A 22,479-nucleotide genomic window follows, 5' to 3' on the forward strand; every position below is an offset into this window, starting at 1 on the left:
CAGCTCGTTCAGCCGTCCGTACAAGGTTTGGTCCCCCGGTGTCTCATCAGATTAGGCGACGCGTCAGAATGTATCACGGAAGTGACGTTTCGTCGCCGCCATCTTGCTACACCCCGCACTCCTTCTACAGTAAGGATACACTGAGAAGGGGGGAAGCGGACATCTGTTACACCCACCAGAGTTTTGCATTTCACACTTATTTTTAACAGTAAAGTGAGTTTAAATTGTGAAATACAGTACTTAGAACTCCGTCTGAATGTTTAGATGTTTAATTTTAGAAGCAGCGAACTTCTGTCAGATTAGCAAACCTGTGAGATCAGCAAGCTTGCCGCTGCTTTTAAAATTCAACATCTAATCAGTCAGACGGGGTTCTAACTACTGCATTTCACTGGATAAACTCACTGTACTGTTAAAAATAAGTGTAAAATGCAAAACTCCGTTGGGTGTAACAAGATGTCCGCTGTCCCCCTTCTCACTGTGCAGGAGTGTGGGGTGTAGCAAGATGGCGGCAACAGAACGTCACTTCCTTTACACATTCTGACGGCTCGCCGTAGAACGCCGTGTCCGGTTGCTAGGGAACGTCCTCAGCTGATCCAGGCCTGTGTTCTGTGGTCGGGCCTGCTGTATATTATCGCACAGAGTGCATGGCTGGTCGTGTTGTTTGCTCAGCCCGGACACAGCAGTGACAGCCATGTTCCGATGGCTCTTGGGCGGGAGAGAACCGCAGGCCGGTGCGGAGGTAAGGACCACAAGTCCCAGAATGGCACCATCATCTCTGCACAGCCTTCAGACCTTTCTGACAACTGAGGAACTACAGATCCCAGCAGAGGGCCTGTACAATGACCACATTGGAGAGATGTATTCCTCACACTACAAAGTGTTTTTGTCAGTGATAAATCCTGTGTATGATACATAGGACTTCCTGTTTGGTGTATTGAACATGGCGATTGTTTCTAATACACAGGAAGTGATGGAGGCCCAACTTCCTGTCCTGTGTAAGCTCTAATCCGGGGTGCTTCCTCCGCAGAGTAGTCTACTCGCTGATTCCACGTGGGTTAGCTGCGCTTTGTCATAGGTTTCTATTATGTCTGCTATTTTGGTGCTTTTTCAGAAAGAGCGCCAAAACTGGGGGGATAATAGAAGTCTATGGCAAAGCGCAGATAACTTGCACCAAAACCACAAGGACACCAGGCACAATTCACTAAAGGTTATCACGTGCATTATGACGGTCACGTGACCACTTGGCGCATGCGACAATGAAAATGTCAATTCACTATTGTATGCCGTATTTAGCGCAAACACCAAAAACGCTTGATAAATAATGCATAAAGAGACGTTAACGTTAATTCACAAATGGAAATGAACGCATGCGCTAATTAAGTACTGGTGATGGTTTTATGCGGTATTTATGGCATAATTCAGAAAGATACTGCATGCAGGATTTTAAGGAGAGTTTCTTTGTGAATTGCACATTTTTTTTCCCCTGAATGTTGTGCATTATTTTATTACATACCCAGATGAGGTAAAATATCACTTAGTGAATTGTGCCCACTGGGCTGCTCCAATGCAAAGGGAGAAGCACACCGGATCAGCATGAAAGCGGTCGTAGAGATGAGCTCAGGCATGTTCAGACACCAGTGCACACCCACCTGAACTAACCTGCTATTAAAGCCGGTGGCCAATTAGAGGAGGCAGAGGCATTCCCCACCCCACAGACACGTATAGGCAAGGGGCGTGTATATGTGTGGGACAGGGAATGCCTCCTCCACCTTTGATTGGCTGTCGGCTGTGACAGCTTCCCTGCAGGATAGCTCAGGAAGATTCAGACTTGTGTCCAAACCCATCTAAACTCATCACCGGAGAGGAGCTTGGGCATCCTCCGAGCTCACCTCTAGCCAAACTCTGAACTTGTGCTTTTTTATTTTATGTGGTTGTAAAGGCAGAAGGTTTTTTTTTTATCTTAATGAATTCTATCCATTAAGATAAAAAGCCTACTGTGTGCAGCAGCCCCCCTAATAATTATCTGAGCCCCATCTCTGTCCAGCGATGTCCACGAGTGTTTCGGCCATCTGAGACTCTCCCTCCTGATTGGCTGAGACACAGCAGCGGAGTCATTGGCTCCCGCTGCTGGCAATCAAGGTCAGTTAGCCAATCAGGAGAGAGAAATGGGGCGGGCCCAGACTAGCTTATTCTCTGAATGGATACAGGGAGCTGTGGCTTGGCTTGGGTGCCCCCATAGCAAGCTGCTTGCTGTGGGGGCACTGAACAGGAGGGAGGTGCCAGGAGCACTGAAGAGGGACCCGAGAAGAGGAGGATCCGGGCTGCTTTGTGCAAATCCATTTCACAGAGCAGGCAAGTATAACATGTTTGTTATTGTTGAAGAAAAAAAATGAGACTTTAGTATCACTTTAAGTGTGCACCCACAATGAAACTTTTGAATGGTCCCGACTGTGGTTCACCCCCTTGGGCTGGTTCATTCATGTAATGTGAGGGCTCCGACCGTCAGTTAAAGGATAAGTTCACCTTTTGGAAAATGTTGCATATTTCACCCATATTTAGGGTGTAACATGTAACAGCTCCTGCTGCCAGTTACTATAATTCTACTTTAGGCTTGGAGGGAGTGGTCCTGGGCACAGTTCACTTGTGTTCCAGAACAATTTGCTTCAGTGTGAGTGGAGACTGTGTCAGATGTCTCTATTGATGTCTATATACTGAAGCAGGGATCACTGTGGGTTGATTAGCATAAGTATTCCCAAGAATACTACCATATAGCCCAGTGTGAGTGCAGACCACAGGAGAAGTGGGGACATTCAATCTCAGGCAAGGTTCAGTTAAAATCGTCCCAATTTGAGTGCACCCTTAGACCGGCCATGCACAGAGTAAATTTCTTTCTTGCAACCACGGGTTGCAGGAAAGAAATTTGCTCAATTCCCCATCAACACAGACAGTGCTGACAGGGGAATCCCTCCCACCGAGCCATTGTATTTAGTGAAGACAATGATTTTTGCTAGCACCTATAGCAGCTACTAGTGATAATCACAGGTGAAACCCGGCATGCTGGTTGTACCCAAGAACTGTGGGAGGGGGAAAATGAATCCCCCCCTCAGGGGACCGTGAACAGGCTGATGATTCCTCTTCCGAGGAATCAAGTGTGAAAAGACCTTCTTCAGCTTCACATGCTGAGAAGTTGCTGGTGCACTCTCTTACTGAAATGGTCCGCGCCACATTTAAGCTACCCTTAACGGAGTCGGTTGAAGAGCCCACTTCTTTGGGTTCACTAAAGCCCCCGCAAGCCTTGCGTGCCTTTCCTGTCCATTCATTACTAGAAAAGCTTATGTATTCTGAGTAGAATCGCCCAGATAAGCACTTTTTTCCTTCTAAGAAGTTTTCAACACTTAATCCTATGGAGGAAAAATTTACTAAGATGTGGAGTATACCAGCCATTGACGCTGCTATATCCTCTGTGAATAAAAGTTTGACTTGTCCGGTTGACAATGCGCAAATGCTTAGGGATCCAACTGATAAAAAATTGGAATTCCTGTTAAAAAACATTCTCTCCCTGGCAGGTTCAGTGGCTCAACCTGCAGTGGTGGCAATTGGGGTATGTCAATCCTTGAGAGACCACTTGAAACAGGTGCTCAAGGTGTTCCCTGAACAGCAGGCCCAGGAATTAGCTGAGCTGCCAGCAGCTTTGTGCTTTGCAATTGATGCAATCAGAAATTCTATTCTTCAAACCTCTCACCTTACGCTTGGGTTGGTACATATGCGTGGAATCTTATGGTTAAAAGGTTGGTCAGCCGAAGCACCATGCAAGAAGCTCCTGGCTGGTTTTCCTTTTCGCGGTGAAAAGCTGTTTGGGGAGGATTTGGACAAATATATCCAAAAAATATCAAGTGGGAAAAGTACCCTTTTGCCGTTAAAGGGGTTGTAAAGGTAAAAATTTTTTCACCTTAATGCATTCTATGCATTAAGGTGAAAAAACTTTTGACAATACCGCCGCCCCCAGCCCCCCCCGTTTTACTTACCTGACGCCTCGAATCTTCGCTGCTCGTTCTCCTCATCTTCATTACAGCTGAGCCTGGTCGCTGATTGGCTGCAGTGGATGGATTGAAAGCAGCGCAGCCATTGGCTCGCGCTGCTGTCAATCACATCTGATGACGCGGCGCGCCAGGGGGCGGGGCCGAGTGATACAGCGAGCGGCTATAGCCGCCGGCTGTATCACGGGAGCGCGCCCGCAAGCACTCACCACCATGCGAGGGAGCTCGCATTAAGGTGGTTAATGCTTGCGGGGAGGAGCTGAAACAGCCGCCGAGGGACCCCAGAAGACCAGGTTCGGGGCCACTCTGTGCAGAACGAGCTGCACAGTGAAGGTAAGTATAACATGTTTGTTATTTAAAAAAAAAAAAAAAATTTACCTTTACAACCCCTTTAAGAAAAAGAGTAAACAGCCCTCATTTAAACGGGCTCTTTCTCCAGTGGAAAACAGGAACAAGTTCTGGACAGCCGTACTCTTGAAAAATTAGCCTTGTTTATTAGGAAAAATTCACATCAAAAACAGAAATGACAGCGCACCTTTTCACTGTGCCAAAACCAAATGGGGATGTAAGGCCCATTCTAAATCTCAAAGATCTAAATCAATTCCTGAAGATTCGCTCTTTTCGCATGGAATCAATCCGATCAGTAGTCTCCATCCTACAAGGAGGAGAGCTTCTGGCATCAATTGACATAAAGGATGCATACCTGCATGTACCTATGTTCCCCGCTCACCAGAAGTATCTGCCTTTCGAAGTAGAAGGACTTCATTTTCAGTTTGTAGCCTTGCCTTTCAGTCTAACTACTGCACCTCGGGTGTTTTCAAAACTTTTGGCCCTTCCCCTGGCCAGGTTAAGGACTCAAGGTGTAACAATAATAGCATACCTGGACGACCTGCTCTTAATAGACCGGTCGGTAGTCTGCTTGGACCAAAACGTGGTCACCACAGTCAACTACCTGGAATACCTAGGTTGGGTCATCAACCTAGAGAAATCTTCTTTAAAGCCAGTGAGAAGATTACAGTACTTGTGTCTGTGGTCATAGATACAGCCCAGAAGAAGGTGTTTTTACCCCAGGCAAAGATCAGCGCCATAAAAGAGCTGGTTCAAGGGGTCAGGGCAGAGAAGGGTCCTTCCATTCACCTTTGTATGAGGTTGTTGGGGAAGATGGTGGCTTCATTTGAAGCAGTTCCCTATGCTCAGTTTCATTTGAGACTGCTGCAAAACAGTATCCTATCGGCCTGGGACAAGAAGATTCAGGCACTAGATTTTCCAATGCGTTTGTCACCAAAAGTGCATCAGAGCCTCAGTTGGTGGAGGATATCCGAGAATCTGCAGAAGGGGAAATCCTTCTTACCTGTTACCTGGAAGGTGGTAACAACAGATACCAGCCTTTAGGGTGGGGTAGCAGTCTTGGAAGAAGCGTCTTTTCAAGGGAAATGTTCCAGAACCGAAAGGACCTTGCCCATCAACATTCGAGAAATTTGGGCGGCGCGTCTTGCTCTAAGCCCCGGTTCACACAGGGGCGGCACGACTTGCAAGTCGCCTCAGCGAGGCGACCTGCAAACGACTTCCGCGGCGACTTGCAAAACGACTTCTGTATAGAAGTCTATGCAAGTCGCCCCCGAAGTAGTACAGGAACCTTTTTCTAAGTCGGAGCGACTTGCGTCACTCCTATTAGAACGGTTCCATTGTACAGAACGGGAGGCGACTTGTCAGGCGGCTAGGTCGCCTGACAAGTCTCCCCTGTGTGAACCGGCTGTAAGGGCCATTCAGGTTGCAGAATTCTCCTGTCAGGATTCAATCCGACAATGCCACAGCAGTGGCTTATATCAATCACCAAGGGGGCACCCGAAGTCAGGCAGCCCAGGGAGAGGTAAACCATATCCTAACCTGGGCAGAAAAACATGTGCCGTGCGTTTTGGAAATCTTCATTACAGGGGTAGAGAAGTGACAGGCAGACTACTTAAGTTGCCAGCAGTTGTTCCCGGGGGAATGGTCCCTTCACCCCGACATCTTCCTGGCTATATACCAAAGATGGGGGATCCCGGATGTAGATCCGTTTGCGTCCAGGTTCAACAACAAAGTCGACAACTTTGTGTCAAGAACAAGGTATACACTCGCATGTGGAACAGATGCGTTGGTGACCCCGTGGGATCAGTTCTCACTGATTTATGTATTCCCTCCAATTCTGCTGCTACCTCGACTTCTTCGCAGGATCAAGCGAGAAAGGTGGTTCTTGTGGCCCAGAAGATCTTGGTATGCAGAAATAGTAAAGATGGTGGTAGGGGCCCCATGGACAATTTTATTATGTCTGGCCTTTAGTAAATGGGAGCGGGTTCTTGATAGAACCTTCGCACCTAACCAACAAGAAGACATCATCCCCCTTGCTCTGAAATCATCCATATGCACGCGCACTCAGGAAACCAATTACAAACTAGAAAACTTAAACAGTACTGGTCAGGTGTAAAAAAGATTACTCAACAATTTACAGATTTTCCTGATAAGAGTATCCTGCCTTCTTGCTCCACTGCTCACAAGTCCCTTTGAAGAAATACAAGAAATCAGTTCTTCGTCATATGGTTAATGCCGCCAAAGCTTGTATTACCCTGTGCTGGAAAGACTCTAACCCTCCTTCCATTGCTCTGGAGGACCTAGTACTGACTGCCCAAAATAGTAGAGCAATATACCAATACATGGTCATACTGGGACATGTTTGTATATTCAGACGAGAGAAAGCCCTCTTGGAACACTACTCTGGAGATTGAAGTCTTCCTCTCTCTCCTTGCTGTGGCACATATGCACCTTACAGTGCCTTGAAAAAGTATTCAAACCCATTGAAACTTTCCACATTTTTGTCAAATTGCAACCAAAACGTAAATGTATTTTATTGGGTTTTTATCTGATTATGTGATAGATCAACACAAAGTGGCACATAATTGTGAAGTGGAAAGAAAATGATAAACAATTTTCAACATTTTTTTTACAAATAAATATGTGAAAAGTGTGGCGTGCATTTGTATTCAGACCCCCTGAGTCAATACTTTGTAGAACCACCTTTCGCTGCAATTACAGCTGCAAGTCTTTTTTGGGTATATCTCTACCAGCTTCGCACCTAGAGAGTGACATTTTTACCCATTCTTCTTTGCAAAATAGCTCAAGCTCTGTCAGATTGGATGGAGAGTGTCAGCAATTTTCAAGTCTTGCCACAGATTCTCATTTGGATTTAGGTCTAGACCTTGGGCCATTCTAACACATGAATATGATTTGATCTAAACCATTCAATTGTAGCTCTGGCTGTATGTTTAGGGTTGTTGTCCTGCTAGAAGATGAACCTCTGCTCCAGTCTCAAGTCTTTTGCAGACTCTAATGGGGCGTACACACGGTCGGACTTTTCGACTCCAAAAGTCCGACAGCCCATCCGACAAACTTTCAACGGACTTTTGGCGGACTTGCGGCGGACTTTCTACCGAACGGACTTGCCTACATACGATCACACAAAAGTCCGACGGATTCGTACGTGATGACGTACACCGGCCTAAAATAAGGAAGTTGATAGCCAGTAGCCAATAGCTGCCCTTAGCGTGGGTTTTTGTCCTTCGGACTAGCATACAGAAGAGCGGATTTCTGGGTCCGGCGGAGTTACGACGTAAAGATTTGAAGCATGTTCCAAATCTAAAGTCTGTCAGATTTGTGACAGGAAAAGTCAGCTGAAAGTCCGGGGAAGCCCACACACAATCGGATTGTCCACCGGATTTGGTCCGTCGGCGTCCGTCGGACTTTTGTAGTCGAAAAGTCCGACCGTGTGTACACCCCATTAGGCTGGATTCACTCCTTATGCATTTTCTGTGCTTTTTGCACTTTGCAGATTTGCACTACAGAACGAGTTCCATAGGAAACCATGTTAAATAAACTGTAATGTAAATATGCAAAAAGCACTAAAAATGCATAGGTGTGAATCCAGCCTAACCGATTTTCTTCCTTGCATTTGGCTCTGACCAGTTTCCCTGTCCCTGCTGAAAATAAGCATCCCCACAACATGATGCTGCCACCACCATCTTTCACGGTGGGGATGGTGTGTTCGGGGTGATGTGCAGTGTTAGTTTTCTGCCACACATAGCGTTTTCCTTTTAAGCCAAAAAGTTCAATTTTGGTCTCATCTGACCAGAGCAACCTTTTCTACATGTTTGCTGTGCCCCCCACATGGCTTCTCGCAAACTGCAAACGGGACTTCTTATGTCTTTCTTTCAACAATGACTTTCTTCTTGCCACTCTTCCATAAAGGCCAGATTTGTGGAGTGCATGACTAATAGTTGTCCTGTGGACAGATTCTCCCACCTGAACTGTGGATCTCTGCAGCTCCTCCAGAGTTACCATGGGCCTCTTGTCTGCTTCTCTGATTAATGCTATTCTTGCTCAGCCTGTCAGTTTAGGTGGACAGCCATGTCTTGGTAGGTTTGCAGTTGTGCCATACTCTTTCCATTTTTTGATGATGGATTGAACAGTGCTCCGTGAGATGTTCAAACCTTGGGACATTTTTTTCATAATCTAACTCTGCTTTAAACTTCTCCACACCTTTATCCCTGACCTGTCTGGTATGTTCTTTGGCCTTCATAATGCTGTTTGTTCACTAAGGTTCTCTAACAAACCTCTGAGGGCTTCACAGAACATCTGCATTTATACTGAGATTAAATTACACACAGGTGGACTCTATTTACTAATTCAGTGACTTCTGAAGGCAATTGGTTTCACTAGATTTTAGTTAGGGGTATCAGAGTAAAGGGGGCTGAATACAAATGCACGCCACACTTTTCACATATTTATTTGTAAGAAATTTGGAAAACCATTTATTGTTTTCCTTCAACTTCACAATTATTTGCCACTTTGTGTTGGTCTGTCACGAAAAATCCCAATAAAATACATCTATGTTTCTGATTGTAACATGACAAATTGTGGACAATTTCAGGGGGTATGAATACTTTTTCAAGGCACTGTATTGCACCTCCTTACACCTCAATATCTCTCCTGCATGAGACCTACCTTTCTGGTGCCCTTTAACCTTTTTGTTCCTTTTTTCTCTCTTTTAACATGATAGTGTCCATCCGAGAGCACTTCTTCATATTTATATTCATATTACCTTGCATTTTCTGTATCTCCCACCATGCTTCCATGATACTTTGGATTGTCTCTATTTTCTGTGAGATATTGCATTGATTCTGTTGGATTATGTTATTCCTTTATAAAATAATGAATGAAATATATAATATTATAATATATTTATAATATATTTGTGTGTGTATATGTGTGTGTGTGTGCATGTATGTATGTATGTATGTATATATATATATAATATATATATATATATATATGTATATGTATGTATGTGTGTGTGTGTATATGTGTATATATATATATATATATATATATATATATATATATATATATATATATATATATATATATATATATATATATATATATATATATATATATATATATATAATATATATATATATTACACGTGGGTGTGTTTTTGCAACCTGACTACCTACCCATGATAAAATGGCTTTATTTGGGCTTTAGTATAATGCTTGTTGATCTTGCCATGAAAGTCTTGTCCAGGTACTTTCTGTTATCATGTGACAGTGCTTTGTGCTCCTGTTTTGTCACCCTGTCACATGGGCTTCTGATGTAGAATCAATTGACTAATGCAGAAAAGTTTGGGATAATCTTTTATTTGTTATAGTAGATCTATACCCAGTCACTAAAATTACACGAAAGCTTTAATGTGAGCTCAAACATTGATTTTAAAGCTTTTAAATCTGCAGCCTTCATATAAATAAAATCTGTTGATGCTGCTATAAAGGTTCTTGTTTGGGCACTTCCTTTTATGGAGGACAACTAGGAATGCACCAATACCATTTATTTATTTTTTTTACAATGAGTATGAGTACCGATACTTTTTTTTTTTTTTTTTTTTTAGTACTCGCCGATACCAATTACCTATACCCACCGCAACTGTTTTGTTTTAACTTCCGTTGTCAGCAATGGTACAAATGAAATGAAATAAATAGATTTTTTTTTTTTTTTAATTTAGCTCTTTTTCATTGTGAAATGTGTACATATATGTTAATATATATGTGTAAAAATATTCACTAACAAAGCAAACAAAAAAAAAAAAAAGTTTTAATTGTTTTATCGTTTATAAAATAGACGTGAACAAAAGGAAAAAAACAGGAAAACAATTAAATGGAGGAGAATAGGGAGTTAATTAAGGCTGATTAGAGTAAGTTAAGGGTTATTAAGGGGTTAAACAGAGGAACATTTGTTCATTCATTTGATCTGCAGATGAAGAGATAGAAATATACAAAAAGAAACAATGTTCCTTTTTATTTTAGTGTTTGAGGGCTGAGCAATTTTGTTTATAAACATTGCCGGATGCTTTTTTTTTTTTTTTTTTTTTTTCTTGACAGCTCCAATTACTGGACTTCTTTAACACTGGGGAGACCCACTGACAGTTCAAAGTGCCGAGCCTGAAAGTATCGGTTTCAAGTATCGGTGCATTTGCACTCGTACCGATACTTGTGCAACTACTCGGTATCGGCACCGAAACTAGTATCGGTGCAACCTTAAGGACAACTGTATCCCAGTTGTGCTACTGTGTTGTCACTTGCGTTACTAGTAGAGACTACAAGTAGCCTTGCTGACACACTGTGCAGGTATAGTCCACTGTTGTCACCATCAGTGCAGACAGGCAGGTAGGAAGGAAATGTTAAAGTGGTTGTAAACCCTTACATATACTCAGTAAAGTGAATGGCCTCAGGTCATACACAAAGATGAAACATATCCGCCTACATAAGTTGTACTGTACCAGTTTACCTGCAGCCATCTCTCCTATACATCCATCCAGAATGTATACAGCTTGCCTGAGCTCTCAAAAAGCAGGAGGGGGGGGGGGTGTTAAAAAATACACTCTGCAGAGTTCAGTGAGGAGAGCTGATGGGAGGAAAGGGATACACAGCACACAGGAACAAAGATGAAGCTGTCAATCACAGGCTGGTGCTAATGCTGCCTCTCCTGTCACCTTTTTTCTCTTGGTGTCAGGAGAACTTGAAGTGACTCATGCAGACAGAAATGATGGGGAGGTTTACTAAAACTGGAGCACTTTAGAATCTGGTGCAGCTGTGCATGATAGGCAATCGGCTTCTAATTTCAACCTGTTCACTTAAGCTTTGACACTAAAACCTGGAAGCTGATTGGTTTCTATGCAGAGGTGCAGCAGATTTTGCACTCCCCAGTTTTAGTAAATCTCCCCCTTAGTGCTCCTCACAAATACACACTATAGTGGGATATGCTTTGCTCATATTTCATGTCTGAGTTTTACAACCACTTTAACATGAAAGAGATATAGGGGTTGATATACTAAAGGCAAATAGTCTGTGCACCGTAAGTGCAGTTGCTCTAGATCTGGGGGGAACCAAGTGATCTTGCAATGCAGTGTATTTGCCTTAAGTAAATCAACCTCCATATAGAGTTGCCACCTCATCCCTTTGAACCCGACCACCTTTGAATTACACAGGTTCTGAGGCTAATTAAATACAGATAAGGCACCAGGTGAGTTTAATTACCACCTTAATCAGCCACAGAACCTGTATAATTAATATGTGTTCAGGTTTAAAGGGATGAGGTGGCAACCCTACCTCCATAGTATGCCTCTTCTGCATTGAAATATTTGCCTGTTCCACTGGAAGCTTTGAAAATGAAAGCTAGAAGCTGATTGGTTGCCTCTATGGCCTTTTCATACCCAATGCATTGGGACTGCTATGGTCAGCCTATCCCAGCATAATCTCATTGCAGGACAGGGCAGTTGGCATTGTTTACAGTTGGCTCAGCTCATGCCAATGTGATGTGTGCAAAAAAAAAACTAGACATTAAGTACTTTTTTCAGTGCAGTGTATAGCAACACAATCTACCATATCCCAGTGCACTGTGGCCAATAGAATTGAATGAAATGTCAGTTTTCACCAGAAAAGGTGTTTCCATTGACTTCTCCTATATTCCTGGAAAATCTAACATTTTACAATATATATTTTTTTCTTTGCATTCAATTGTAGAAGACCACAGTGTTGAACATTGGAGAAGAACAGATCCAAAATCCTTACACCGAGCTTACAGCATTAAAAGGTCACCATGATATAGTGCGTTTCCTTGTGCAAGTGGATGACAACAGGTAGGAAATACTTAAGAAGGTTGGTTTGTCACTTTGCTGTTTGTAAAGGCACAGAACAGAATTCTAGGTACACACCTTTCAAAGATGAGAGACATACAATTTCATACAAGAAAGGTATTTTAGCCAGAGGTTGATTTTTCACAAAATGAAGGTTATCTTTTCATCCAGATGTTACTACGCTACACCAGTCTGCATTGCTCCCTGTTGGCTGTAATCTTGTGCTGGAATGCTCCTGCTGTTGCAGATGGAACACCCATTTTGCTGAAGATACCTGCCTGATAATAATATATGCTAGTATCAAGAAGTTTCTCCAACCCACCAATCAGATTAAAACTTGCCTTAAATGCTTGAATGTCTTTGTAAACACAGGACGCAGAAATAGAGGACATAGCACAGGCATTAGAAATAACTTTCCCATAGTCCTTTCCTACTTGCCCTCTATTGAGATGTGTGTGCTTATTCTGTAGGGATGCACACACAATTGGGACACCTGCATCTGCCTGATAAAATATGAAGGCTGCCACTATTGTAGACTAAACTGGACAGCGCCACCAAGCCTTGTGTGTGTGATCTTCTGGTCCCTTGATGTGCCTGGCACTGACCCCAGAGAGCTCGTCTCAATATCCAACAACTGATACAGAAGAGGAGGTTGCACACTAATGACATTAAACCATATAGTTTATTCATTCACAGTGGCTTTGTTTTTGCCTGTTGATCTATCCAGTAAGTCTGTTTTTTTCAGATTCCTTTAGCAGACCAAGCTGTCCAGCAAAAGTGGAAGTTAGAGGGTGGAGACAAACCATTTAACATTGACAGCGGTGCTTACAATTCTCAACATTTATTTATTTATGTAAAACCTTTATCCCAAAAGGAAGAAAAAACAGTTAGCTGTAATTGATTAAAAAGTGTTAGGTTGGGTTCTACTTTAATGTTAGTCAGGTTCATCTAAATTTGCCAGTGCATCCTAGGCCCCATTCAGCTGCTCGAACAGCAACTACTGGGCCGATCATTCGCAGGTAATTAATGCTTGAGCAGTTACATGTGAATGCCCACAAATATCTGTGGGAGTTGTCAGCCTCCCATTGCTTTCAGTGGGGGTTCTACCTGCAGCTAATCGCTGGAAACTCCCACTGGGTCTCTTGCATCTAATTGTTAAAGTGGTTGTTAAGCCACTATGTTATGTTTTTACCACCCCCTCTGTTAGATAACAACATGTCCTATTGTCTGTGCTTTATTAAAAAAATGAAGATTTCTACCTGATTTCACAGCACCTCCCGGTGCTCACGTGACTCCTTGGCTCTCTCCTTTCCCTGTCTGACAGTGGGCAGGGCCGAGAACTAACGCTGACGTCAGCCAGGGAGGAGAGGAGGGGAGACCTGAGGATTCACATAAGCGCCAGGGGGCACTGTAAAATCAGGTAGACATCTGCTGGTTTTTTTTTCTTTTTTATAAAGCACAGACACTAGGACACATGTTCTTATCTAACAGAGGGAATGGTATAAACATAGCAAAGTTTTATAGCAGTGGGGAGGGGAGCATAGCGGCACTGGTACGAGCAGACAGGCAGGGAGGGATGGGGGGAGAGAAGGACAGGAGAGCTGTGGATAACGGAGGCATGTAAACTGACCACGGTGTCAGGGCTCAGCAGCCATGATAAACCGCGGTCAGTTTACAGAGGGGAGGGAGGGACCAGGCAGGATCATCCAGGTTTTTCAGGTGATAGAGAGGGCCAAATTACACAGCAGAAGCACTGTGCTGTATAACATGCTTTAAGGGAACAGGATCCTTTTTTTTTTTTTTTTTTTTTTTTTTTTTTTGGGTAACAAACACTTTAATGGCTCCATTTGTAAGTGGGAACGGGGCCTAAAACTACCCTCTCCCACATTGACAATGCTGCTATCCAAAGGTGTCTCCATTGCTTCTCCATAGAGTGGAGCTACCCCATGAAGGGAACTGTGTTATTGACACAATCAGCAGGTAAAAAATAAAGGTAAAAAGCCTAAAAAAAAAGAAACCTAATGCAGCCATCACATTTAATGTTTGGTAACCTGCAATATATTACATTTTTTTGTTTTAATACCCCTTTAAAGAGGATCTTTACCCTAGAAAGAAAAAAATGTAAAAGTCGACAGCTATATACTGTAGCTGCTGACTTTTAATAAAGGACAATTACCTGTCCAAGGATTCAGCTCTGTCCTTACTTGAGCTGGTTCTTCGCTGTTCTTCGAGTCCCCAGCGCCAGCATGTTTGGTTAGTTTAGACTCCATATGGCTTCACAGCACGCATGCATGAGTTGCGCTGTGCTTTGTGAATCATCCCGCTGCCTTCTGGGACCTGTGACGTGTCCCATAAGGTTGCGGGCACACTGGAGGAGGGGGGAGAACTTCCGCTTTGATTGTCTAGGCAACAAGTGCCAAAAGAAGAGGAGGTGGGGAGAAGGCGAAAAAGTGAAACTTTTGGGCTATGCTTCTTCTTTAAGATTAACTCAAAATCAGGAACACTAAGCTTTTGCTAATAAAGTGAAACCAGGATCAGAGGGGTGCACAGAACAAACCTGTCTAGCTAACAGAAGTAATAGTTGGCATGTTTGACCAAAAAAACATTTCATAAATGTGCTCTCTCTGGAGTGCCATTTTCAAGGTGTTGTGTCTAGTGCACAGTGCAGCTATGGCATATGTATGGTACAAGTATTTGGGTCTCTAACGCTATAGAAATATCTTGAGTGTCAGATTATTCATATCCACAAAAGGTAACAATAAAAATCAGAAGTTGTGTTTCTGCCAAGACTCCTACATACTTCCAGCATTATTCCGTCTTTCACTATAGAATAGAATAGAATTGCAAATTATGTGTGTGTGTGGTGTCTGACACCGCTATTTGTACAACTTGTATACATTTTGTGTAATTTTTTTATGTTATTAGTTGTCCCAATTTTTCCAGGTTTAGGAGTTACTTTAGTCAGAATTACCTCTGGTGGTAGAGGAGGTGAACCTGCTTAGTATGTACACTTGGGTGTTCTCATCCACCTCTTTAAATAGTTTCATGCTTCAAGTACTTTGATAATATCTTACTGCAAGCTTTGAAAAGGGATTTTCATGTTCTCAGTGTAGACAGGTAGAAAAGTAAATCAGTGATTCGAACATTTACGCTGATTGACTTTTAAGATACTAAATGAATCCTGTATGAACCTTTAAAATTGCATCTGTTTAATTCCTCACTGACATACGATTATGAAGGTCATAATAATCCAGGTCATGGTTAGTATAATCTGCTGATACAGCAATATAGCAAGACTATCCTCTCTGCTTCATTTATTACTGTGTTATTTTATTGGTGGCTGTGAGCAATATAGGCAGTTCTTAATCCAGTTAAGCCTGAAAATTGTAGGATCCAGATATTGAAAGCAGGCTGAGACTTACTGCAAAAGTAATGCTCTGTGTGTATGTTTGTATTTTGCGTGGATGTTTCACCCTGGACACAGGATTCCTATAACATAGCAGCAGTATTTGTCTACTTTATGATGCCATACTGAAAGAAAATTGAGGGGTAGACTCGGCTCTGACTCATTCACTTGTGTGTGTAAATTTTAGCCTGAGCTATTGAGCCCTGTAAACAGACCTTTTTTTTATCAATGTGAAAAGAAGCCTAAGCTCCACCCTCTTGGGTCATTTCAAAATGTAAGTTATTCATATGTAAGATTTCATACTTGCCCTTCATTGATAATGTGTTTGGGTTCCTGTGTAAATAACTGCAAATATCAACTAACAGTAAATATCCCATTAACTGTGACTCTTGTCTGAAACAGCATGGGATGTGGAAAAGCCCATATCACTTCCAGCAACATGTGAAACTAGTTAGTAAGTTACTTGTGCTGACCAGGGCAACATTCAGAAACCCTGTATCATTTGATTTAAAAGAGAAGTATGGAATTTTTTTTTTATCCTATATTTATACTTGCCTAGGTGGATGCTGCATCTGTCCCCCGCCGTCTCTTCACTGAGAACCGAGCCACCGAACACCGCCGATGGCTCAGTTCTTTCACCTCCCCGAGTGGAGAACTGCTGTCTGTCAGTCAGCAGCTCTCCTGCTCTGCTCCTCAGTGCTCATTGGAATGCTGAGCTGTGGAGGGGTGGGGAGTGGGCGTATCAGCGGCTCGCTTAGAGGCTGAGACGCCTATCAGTCCAGGCACCTGGTGGATCCAGACTTCCGAAGTCGGCATGACGCAGTGCCTGGCCTGATCCTGGTGACATCAGCAGAGAACGGACTTCAGACCGCTCTCTGCTGAAAACGGGTCACAGGAGTGCAAAACTAGATGCACTCCTGTGATCCAATGGAGAAGCCCAGCCAAATGAGCTCAGGCTGGACTTCTCCTTTAATCTGAACTTTGCATATTCCCAGTGCACCTAGATTTCCCACGTTTCTCTCAAGGCTGCAGACTCTCTTGCTTATAAAAATGTATTTTAGTTGTAGAAGGTGTCTACTTGCTGAGAGTCAAGTTGACCTGGCTAATACCATTTTTGGACAGATTGCCATTTGACCTACTGATTAATAGCTGACCTGAGCAGCAGCCTTATTTCTCACACGTTGATTGATATGATTGTTCTCTTAGATCCCATCCAGTCACACTTGAGCGTCTTTGGTCGTTTTTCAGATGTTTTGCATTTATACAGGCATTTGTGCATGGGTTTCAAACCTGAGAATATTTTTTAAAATATTTAACCACTTTAGCCCCAAAGAATTTACCCCCTTCCTGACCAGAGCACTTTTTGCGATTCGGCACTGCGTCGCTTTAACTGACAATTGCGCGGTTCGTGCGATGACGTACCCAAATAAAATTGATGTCCTTTTTTTTCCCCACAAATAGAGCTTTCTTTTGGTGGTATTTGATCACCTCTGCGGTTTTTAGTTCTTGCGCTATAAACAAAAAAAGTGACAATTTTGAAAAAAAAAATCAGTATTTTTTACTTTTTGCTATAATAAATATCCCCCAAAAATATATAAAAAAAAATGTTTTTCCTCAGTTAGGCCGATATGTATTCTTCTACATATTTTTGGTAAAAAAAATCGCAATAAGCCTATATTGTTTGGTTTGCACAAAATTTATAGCATCTACAAAATAGGGGATAGTTTTATGGCATATTTATTAGTAATTCTTTTTTATTAGTAATGGCGGCGATCTGCGACATTATGGCGGACACTTTTGACACTATTTTGGGGCCATTGTCATTTTATACAGCGATCAGTGCTATAAAAATGCACTGATTACTGTGTAAATTACACTGTCAGGGAAGGGGTTAAACACTAGGGGGCGATGAAGGGGTTAAGTGGGTCCTAGGGAGTGATTCTAACTAGGGGGGTGGGCTTCGACTCACATGACAGCGGTCACTACTCCCGATGACAGGGAGCAGTGATCTGTCATGTCACAAGGCAGAACAGAAAAATGCCTGGTTTACAAAGGCATCTTCCCATTCTACCTCTCTGTGACACGATCGCAGGCACCCGGTGGACATCGAGTCCGCGGGACCCGCAGTTACGGAGAATGCGCCCGCAGTACTGCTTCTTAAAGGGGATGTACCTGTACGCCCTTTTGCCCACTCGTGCCATTCTGCCGACGTATATCAATGTGCAATGGTCAGGAAGCGGTTAATCTGCAAATGTGCACATCTTGCAATTCAGTGCTGCCTATTTTTGGAAAAGAGTTTGGGACTTCTTTTCCGCCTTTCTAGCTTAAACAACATATGCCAAATCCAGTGTTGTAAAGAAACTACTTTCAGGGGAAAGTGCACGCAGACACCTTCACATACAGTGCATCCGCAAAGTATTCACAGCGCTTCACTTTTTCCACATTTTGTTATGTTACAGCCTTATTCCAAAATGGATTACATTTTTTTTTCCCTGAAAATTCTACAAACAATACCCCATAATGACAATGTGAAAGAAGTTTGTTTGAAATCTTTGCAAATTTATTAAAATAAGAAAAATTTAAAAAAAAAATCAATGTACATAAGTATTCGCAGCCTTTGAAATTACACCAAAAATTGAGCTCTGGTGCATCTCATTTCCACTGATCTTCCTTGAGATGTTTCTTCAACTTGATTGGAGTTCACCTGTGGTAAATTAAGTTGATTGGACATGATTTGGAAAGGCACACACCTGTCTATATAAGGCCCCACAGTTAACAGTGTATGTCAGAGCACAAATCAAGCAATGAAGTCCAAGGATATGTCTGTAGACCTCCAAGACAGGATTGTATCGAGGCACAGATCTGGGGAAGGATACAGAAAAATGTCTGCAGCATTGAAGGTCTCAATGAGCACAGTGGCCTCTATCATCTGTAAATGGAAGAAATTTGGAACCACCAGTACTCTTCCTAGAGTGGGCCCCCCAGCCAAACTGAGCTATCGGGGAAGAAAGGCCTTAGTCAGGGAGGTTCAAGAATCTGATGGTCACTCTGACAGAGCTCCAGCCTGCCTTTGTGGAGAGAGGAGAACCTCCCAGAAGAACAATTATCTCTGCAGCACTTCACCAATCAGGCCTCTGTGGTAGGGGAAGCCACTCCTCAGTAAAAGGCACATGACAGCCCACATGAAGTTTGCCAAAAGGCAGTTGAAGGACTCTCAGGCCACGAGAAACAAAATTCTCTGGTCTGATGAAACAGAGATTGAACTCTTTGGCCTGAATGGCAATTGTCACGTCTGGAGGAAACCAGGCACCGCTCAACACCTGGCCTATACTTTCCCGAAAGTGAAGCATGGTGGTGGCAGCAGCATGCTATGGGGATGTTTTTCAGTGGCAGGAACACTGAGACTAGTCAGGATCGAGGGAAAAATGAATGCAGCAATGTACAGAGACATCCTTAATGAAAACCTGCTCCTGGACCTCAGACTGGGGTGAAGGTTCATCTTCTAACAGGACAACGACCCTCAGCACACATCCGTGATGGCAAAGAAGTGGCTACAGAGCAACTCTGTGAATGTCCTTGAGTGGCCCAGACTTGAACCCGATTTGAACATCTCTGGAGAGATCTGAAAATGGCTGTGCACCGACGCTCCCCATCCAACCTGATGGAGCTTGAGAGGTCCTGCAAAGAAGAATGGGAGAAACTGCCCAAACATAGGTGTGCCAAGCTTGTGGCATCATACTCAAAAAAAAAAAAAAAAAAAAAAAAATTTAGGCTATAATTGATGCCAAAGGTGCTTCAACAAATTATTGCACAGAGGCTGTGAAATAATTATGTAAATGTGATTTTTTTTTTTTTTTTTTTCTCTTTTGATTTTTTTTTTTTAAATACATTTGCAAAGATTTCAAACAGACTTCTTGCACATTGTCATTATGGGGTATTGTTTGTAGCATTTTGAGGAAAATAATTAATTTAATCCATTTTGGAATAAGGCAGTAACCTAACAAAATGTGGAAAAAGTGAAGCGCTGTAAATACTTTCCGGATGCACTGTAAGGTCAAGTCAACACATTGAACTCCTTTTTCTGTTCTTTATACCATTCTTGAACTCATCAAATCAGGCCATCTTCTTCTATTGCTCTAGAAAGGAAGGGTAACCCCTGGAAATTGCACATCTATGGTGTCCTACTGCAATAAATGGAGTGGCAACCTCAGCCTGGACTCTGACCAGGCAACGCCCCGTCTTCTATTGCTCTGTGATCCAGTTCTGATGTTCATGTACCCATTGTGGGCACTTTTGGCTGTGGACACGGGTCGGAATGGGCACCCTAACCGGTCTGTGGCTACGCAGTCCCATGCACAACAAACTGGGATGCACTGTGTTCTGATACCTTTCTATCAGAACCAGCATTTACTTTTTCATCGATTTGACCCAAAGTATCTCTTCTATTGGATCAGCTTACACTGGCCAGGCTTCGCTCCCCAAGTGCATCATTGAGCCTTGGCCGCCCATGAACCTGTCGCCTGTTTTTCTTCCTTGGACCGCTTTTGGTAGGTCCTGACCACTGCAGACTGGTAATATCCAACAAGAGCTGCAGTTCTGGAGTTGCTCTGACCCAGTTGTCCAGCCATTACAATTTGGCCTTTGTCAAATCTGCTCAAATTCTTACACTTGCCCATTTTTTTTTCTGATTTTAATACATCAACTTCATGGACAACATGTTTACTTGCTGCCTAATATAACACACACACACACACACACACACACACACACTTGTAATGAGATAATTATTGTTATTCACATTAGCTGTCAGTGGTCATAATATTATGGCTGTTTGGCTTACGTTGTAAACTAACCTTTCACATTGCCAGCAGAAAATCCTCCACTCCTTTTTAGTATATAAAAACCCATTGATTCACTTGATCTTCATCAGTTAACTGCATTTTTTTTACAGCTAACTGCAACTTTCCATCACTTTCTTTCATTCATTTTTCAGTTTTATGACTGTGGTGATTATATCATTCAGTACATGCTACGACACCATAACCTATTTGTAAACCGCATCATATACTTGGCAATAGATTTTAGGAAACATATCCATCTTTGTAAACAGCAAATCCAATAAGAGTCAATTCACCACACCAGGTTATTTGCAGTAACCTTGACAAATGTGGGCTTCTTCGACAAACCCAAAAAAATTGGCTTTTTTCCCCTGGTATTTTACTTTTGTGAAAACTGCAGATTTAGAGTTGAGAATTGCTGCTTTTCAAAAGAAAAAGCAATTACAAAGGCTTAAAAGATCAATAGAAATGATGCTGTTGTCCTAAAGAAAATGCAAAATATTGAGACTTGTGTTCTTTTGGTGCTCACCTGTCAATCCAACAGCAAACGAGGAAATCAATAGCCCAGGGAGAAGGCATTAGAAGGTGTAGTTACAGCAACAAATGTCTATCATCAGCACAGTTTCTTCTTTTAATAGGAGCAGAAAGGGGGGATATAATAAAAGCAGTCCCATTCCCTGAGGACAGCTCGGCTCAGATGAAAAAGAGAATTGAAATGCCTTTAGTGATCCTTAACCACCATATCCAATACCTATTTAATCTGGGAAAATTGACCTGGAATAAAGGGACACACATAATGGATTCATAGTAACTAAGTGGCTAGAGAACTAAGCAAAAGTGTACGCTAAAGATTTAAGGTTCAATAACCGCGAGGTTCGATAAACAGATTTTATATATATATTAGAATAGAATTTTTTTTTTTTTTTTTTTGCAAGGGTCATCTGGCAGTTCGGTGACAGGGTTTTCCTTACTCCTATACTGAATGGCTCTCACATAATGTCAAATGAGTGCCATTCAATGTAGTAATACTCTGAGCCCAGCTTAGGGAGGGTGTGTGCCTATGAGAGCCTGTCCATATATCAAAGTGATCCAGTGCACTCCTTACAGCTATAGTCCTAAGAGCAGGCAGGTGCTGTGGTGACGAATGGCGTTGTCAGCAAGACATCACAAGCACACTATTGAAGAAAATCATTATTAGTACATTTATTTGCCTACACGTTTTGGGCCACTGAGGACCCCCTCTCCAGGCAGCAGTGAAAATTAAAGCTTTTGTTACCCCAACACTTCATATTCCTGATATATGCCTGTTGTACCATATACTTAGTGTATGAGAAAGTATCCTGTTCTCTTTGTATTGCTTCCTTTGTGTGAAATTCCTGTTGTTCCTGCCAGTCCCCTTGCTTTCCTATTTTTAAAAAAACTGACCACACTAAGCAGGAGAGCACGTCATGGTCAGTTCTCTAGCTATGCTGGGAACTCTGTGTACTCTCTTTCAATGATCAGACTTGTCCTGACACGCCCTCACTGCCAATACATTCAGTAAGAAGCTAAGTGTCCTGCTGCTTCTCCTCCCCCCAGCTCTTATGCAGTTGAGAACAGAGGGAATGCGATCATTTTTTGTTTTTTTTTTTTTGTTTTTTTGTTTTTTGTTTTTTTTTTTTTATATCTATACAAAAATGTTGCCTTTTCATTTCTATTTTAAACTTAATGGGTTGTTTTACAAGGTGATCGTTTACAATCACAACAGTAGCCTGAGCAGAGGAAGTGGGCTGAATGACAATCAATGGCTGTCATTCAAACAGTGGCAGAAACTAATTTGAAGGTTAGTATTGTAGCAAAGGCTGCTTTTTAATTTTTTTTCCTTTTTTAATATTTTTCTTAAAGCTGGAGTTCTAATTTAAAGCTTAATTAGATGTAGATATAAAAGTATTAATCAACGTATTCAATAAACATTTTTTCTTGAACACAGCTAATATA

General features: G+C 42.4%; 1 protein-coding gene across 1 annotated transcript in view; it reads left to right on the forward strand.

Moving 5' to 3' along the window:
* Positions 1-447: 447 nt before the first annotated feature.
* The window catches only part of WDR41 (WD repeat domain 41), a 50,240-nt gene continuing 28,208 nt past the window's right edge, over positions 448-22,479 (forward strand). The window contains exons 1-2 of the mRNA XM_073623906.1: positions 448-739; positions 12,146-12,261. Coding sequence (XP_073480007.1) covers positions 692-739; positions 12,146-12,261 — 164 coding nt within the window. The 5' untranslated portion in view covers positions 448-691. The remainder of the gene's footprint in view (positions 740-12,145; positions 12,262-22,479) is intronic.

Source organism: Aquarana catesbeiana, linkage group LG01, assembly GCF_042186555.1.
Source record: "Aquarana catesbeiana isolate 2022-GZ linkage group LG01, ASM4218655v1, whole genome shotgun sequence".
NCBI classification, from domain to species: Eukaryota; Metazoa; Chordata; class Amphibia; order Anura; family Ranidae; genus Aquarana; species Aquarana catesbeiana.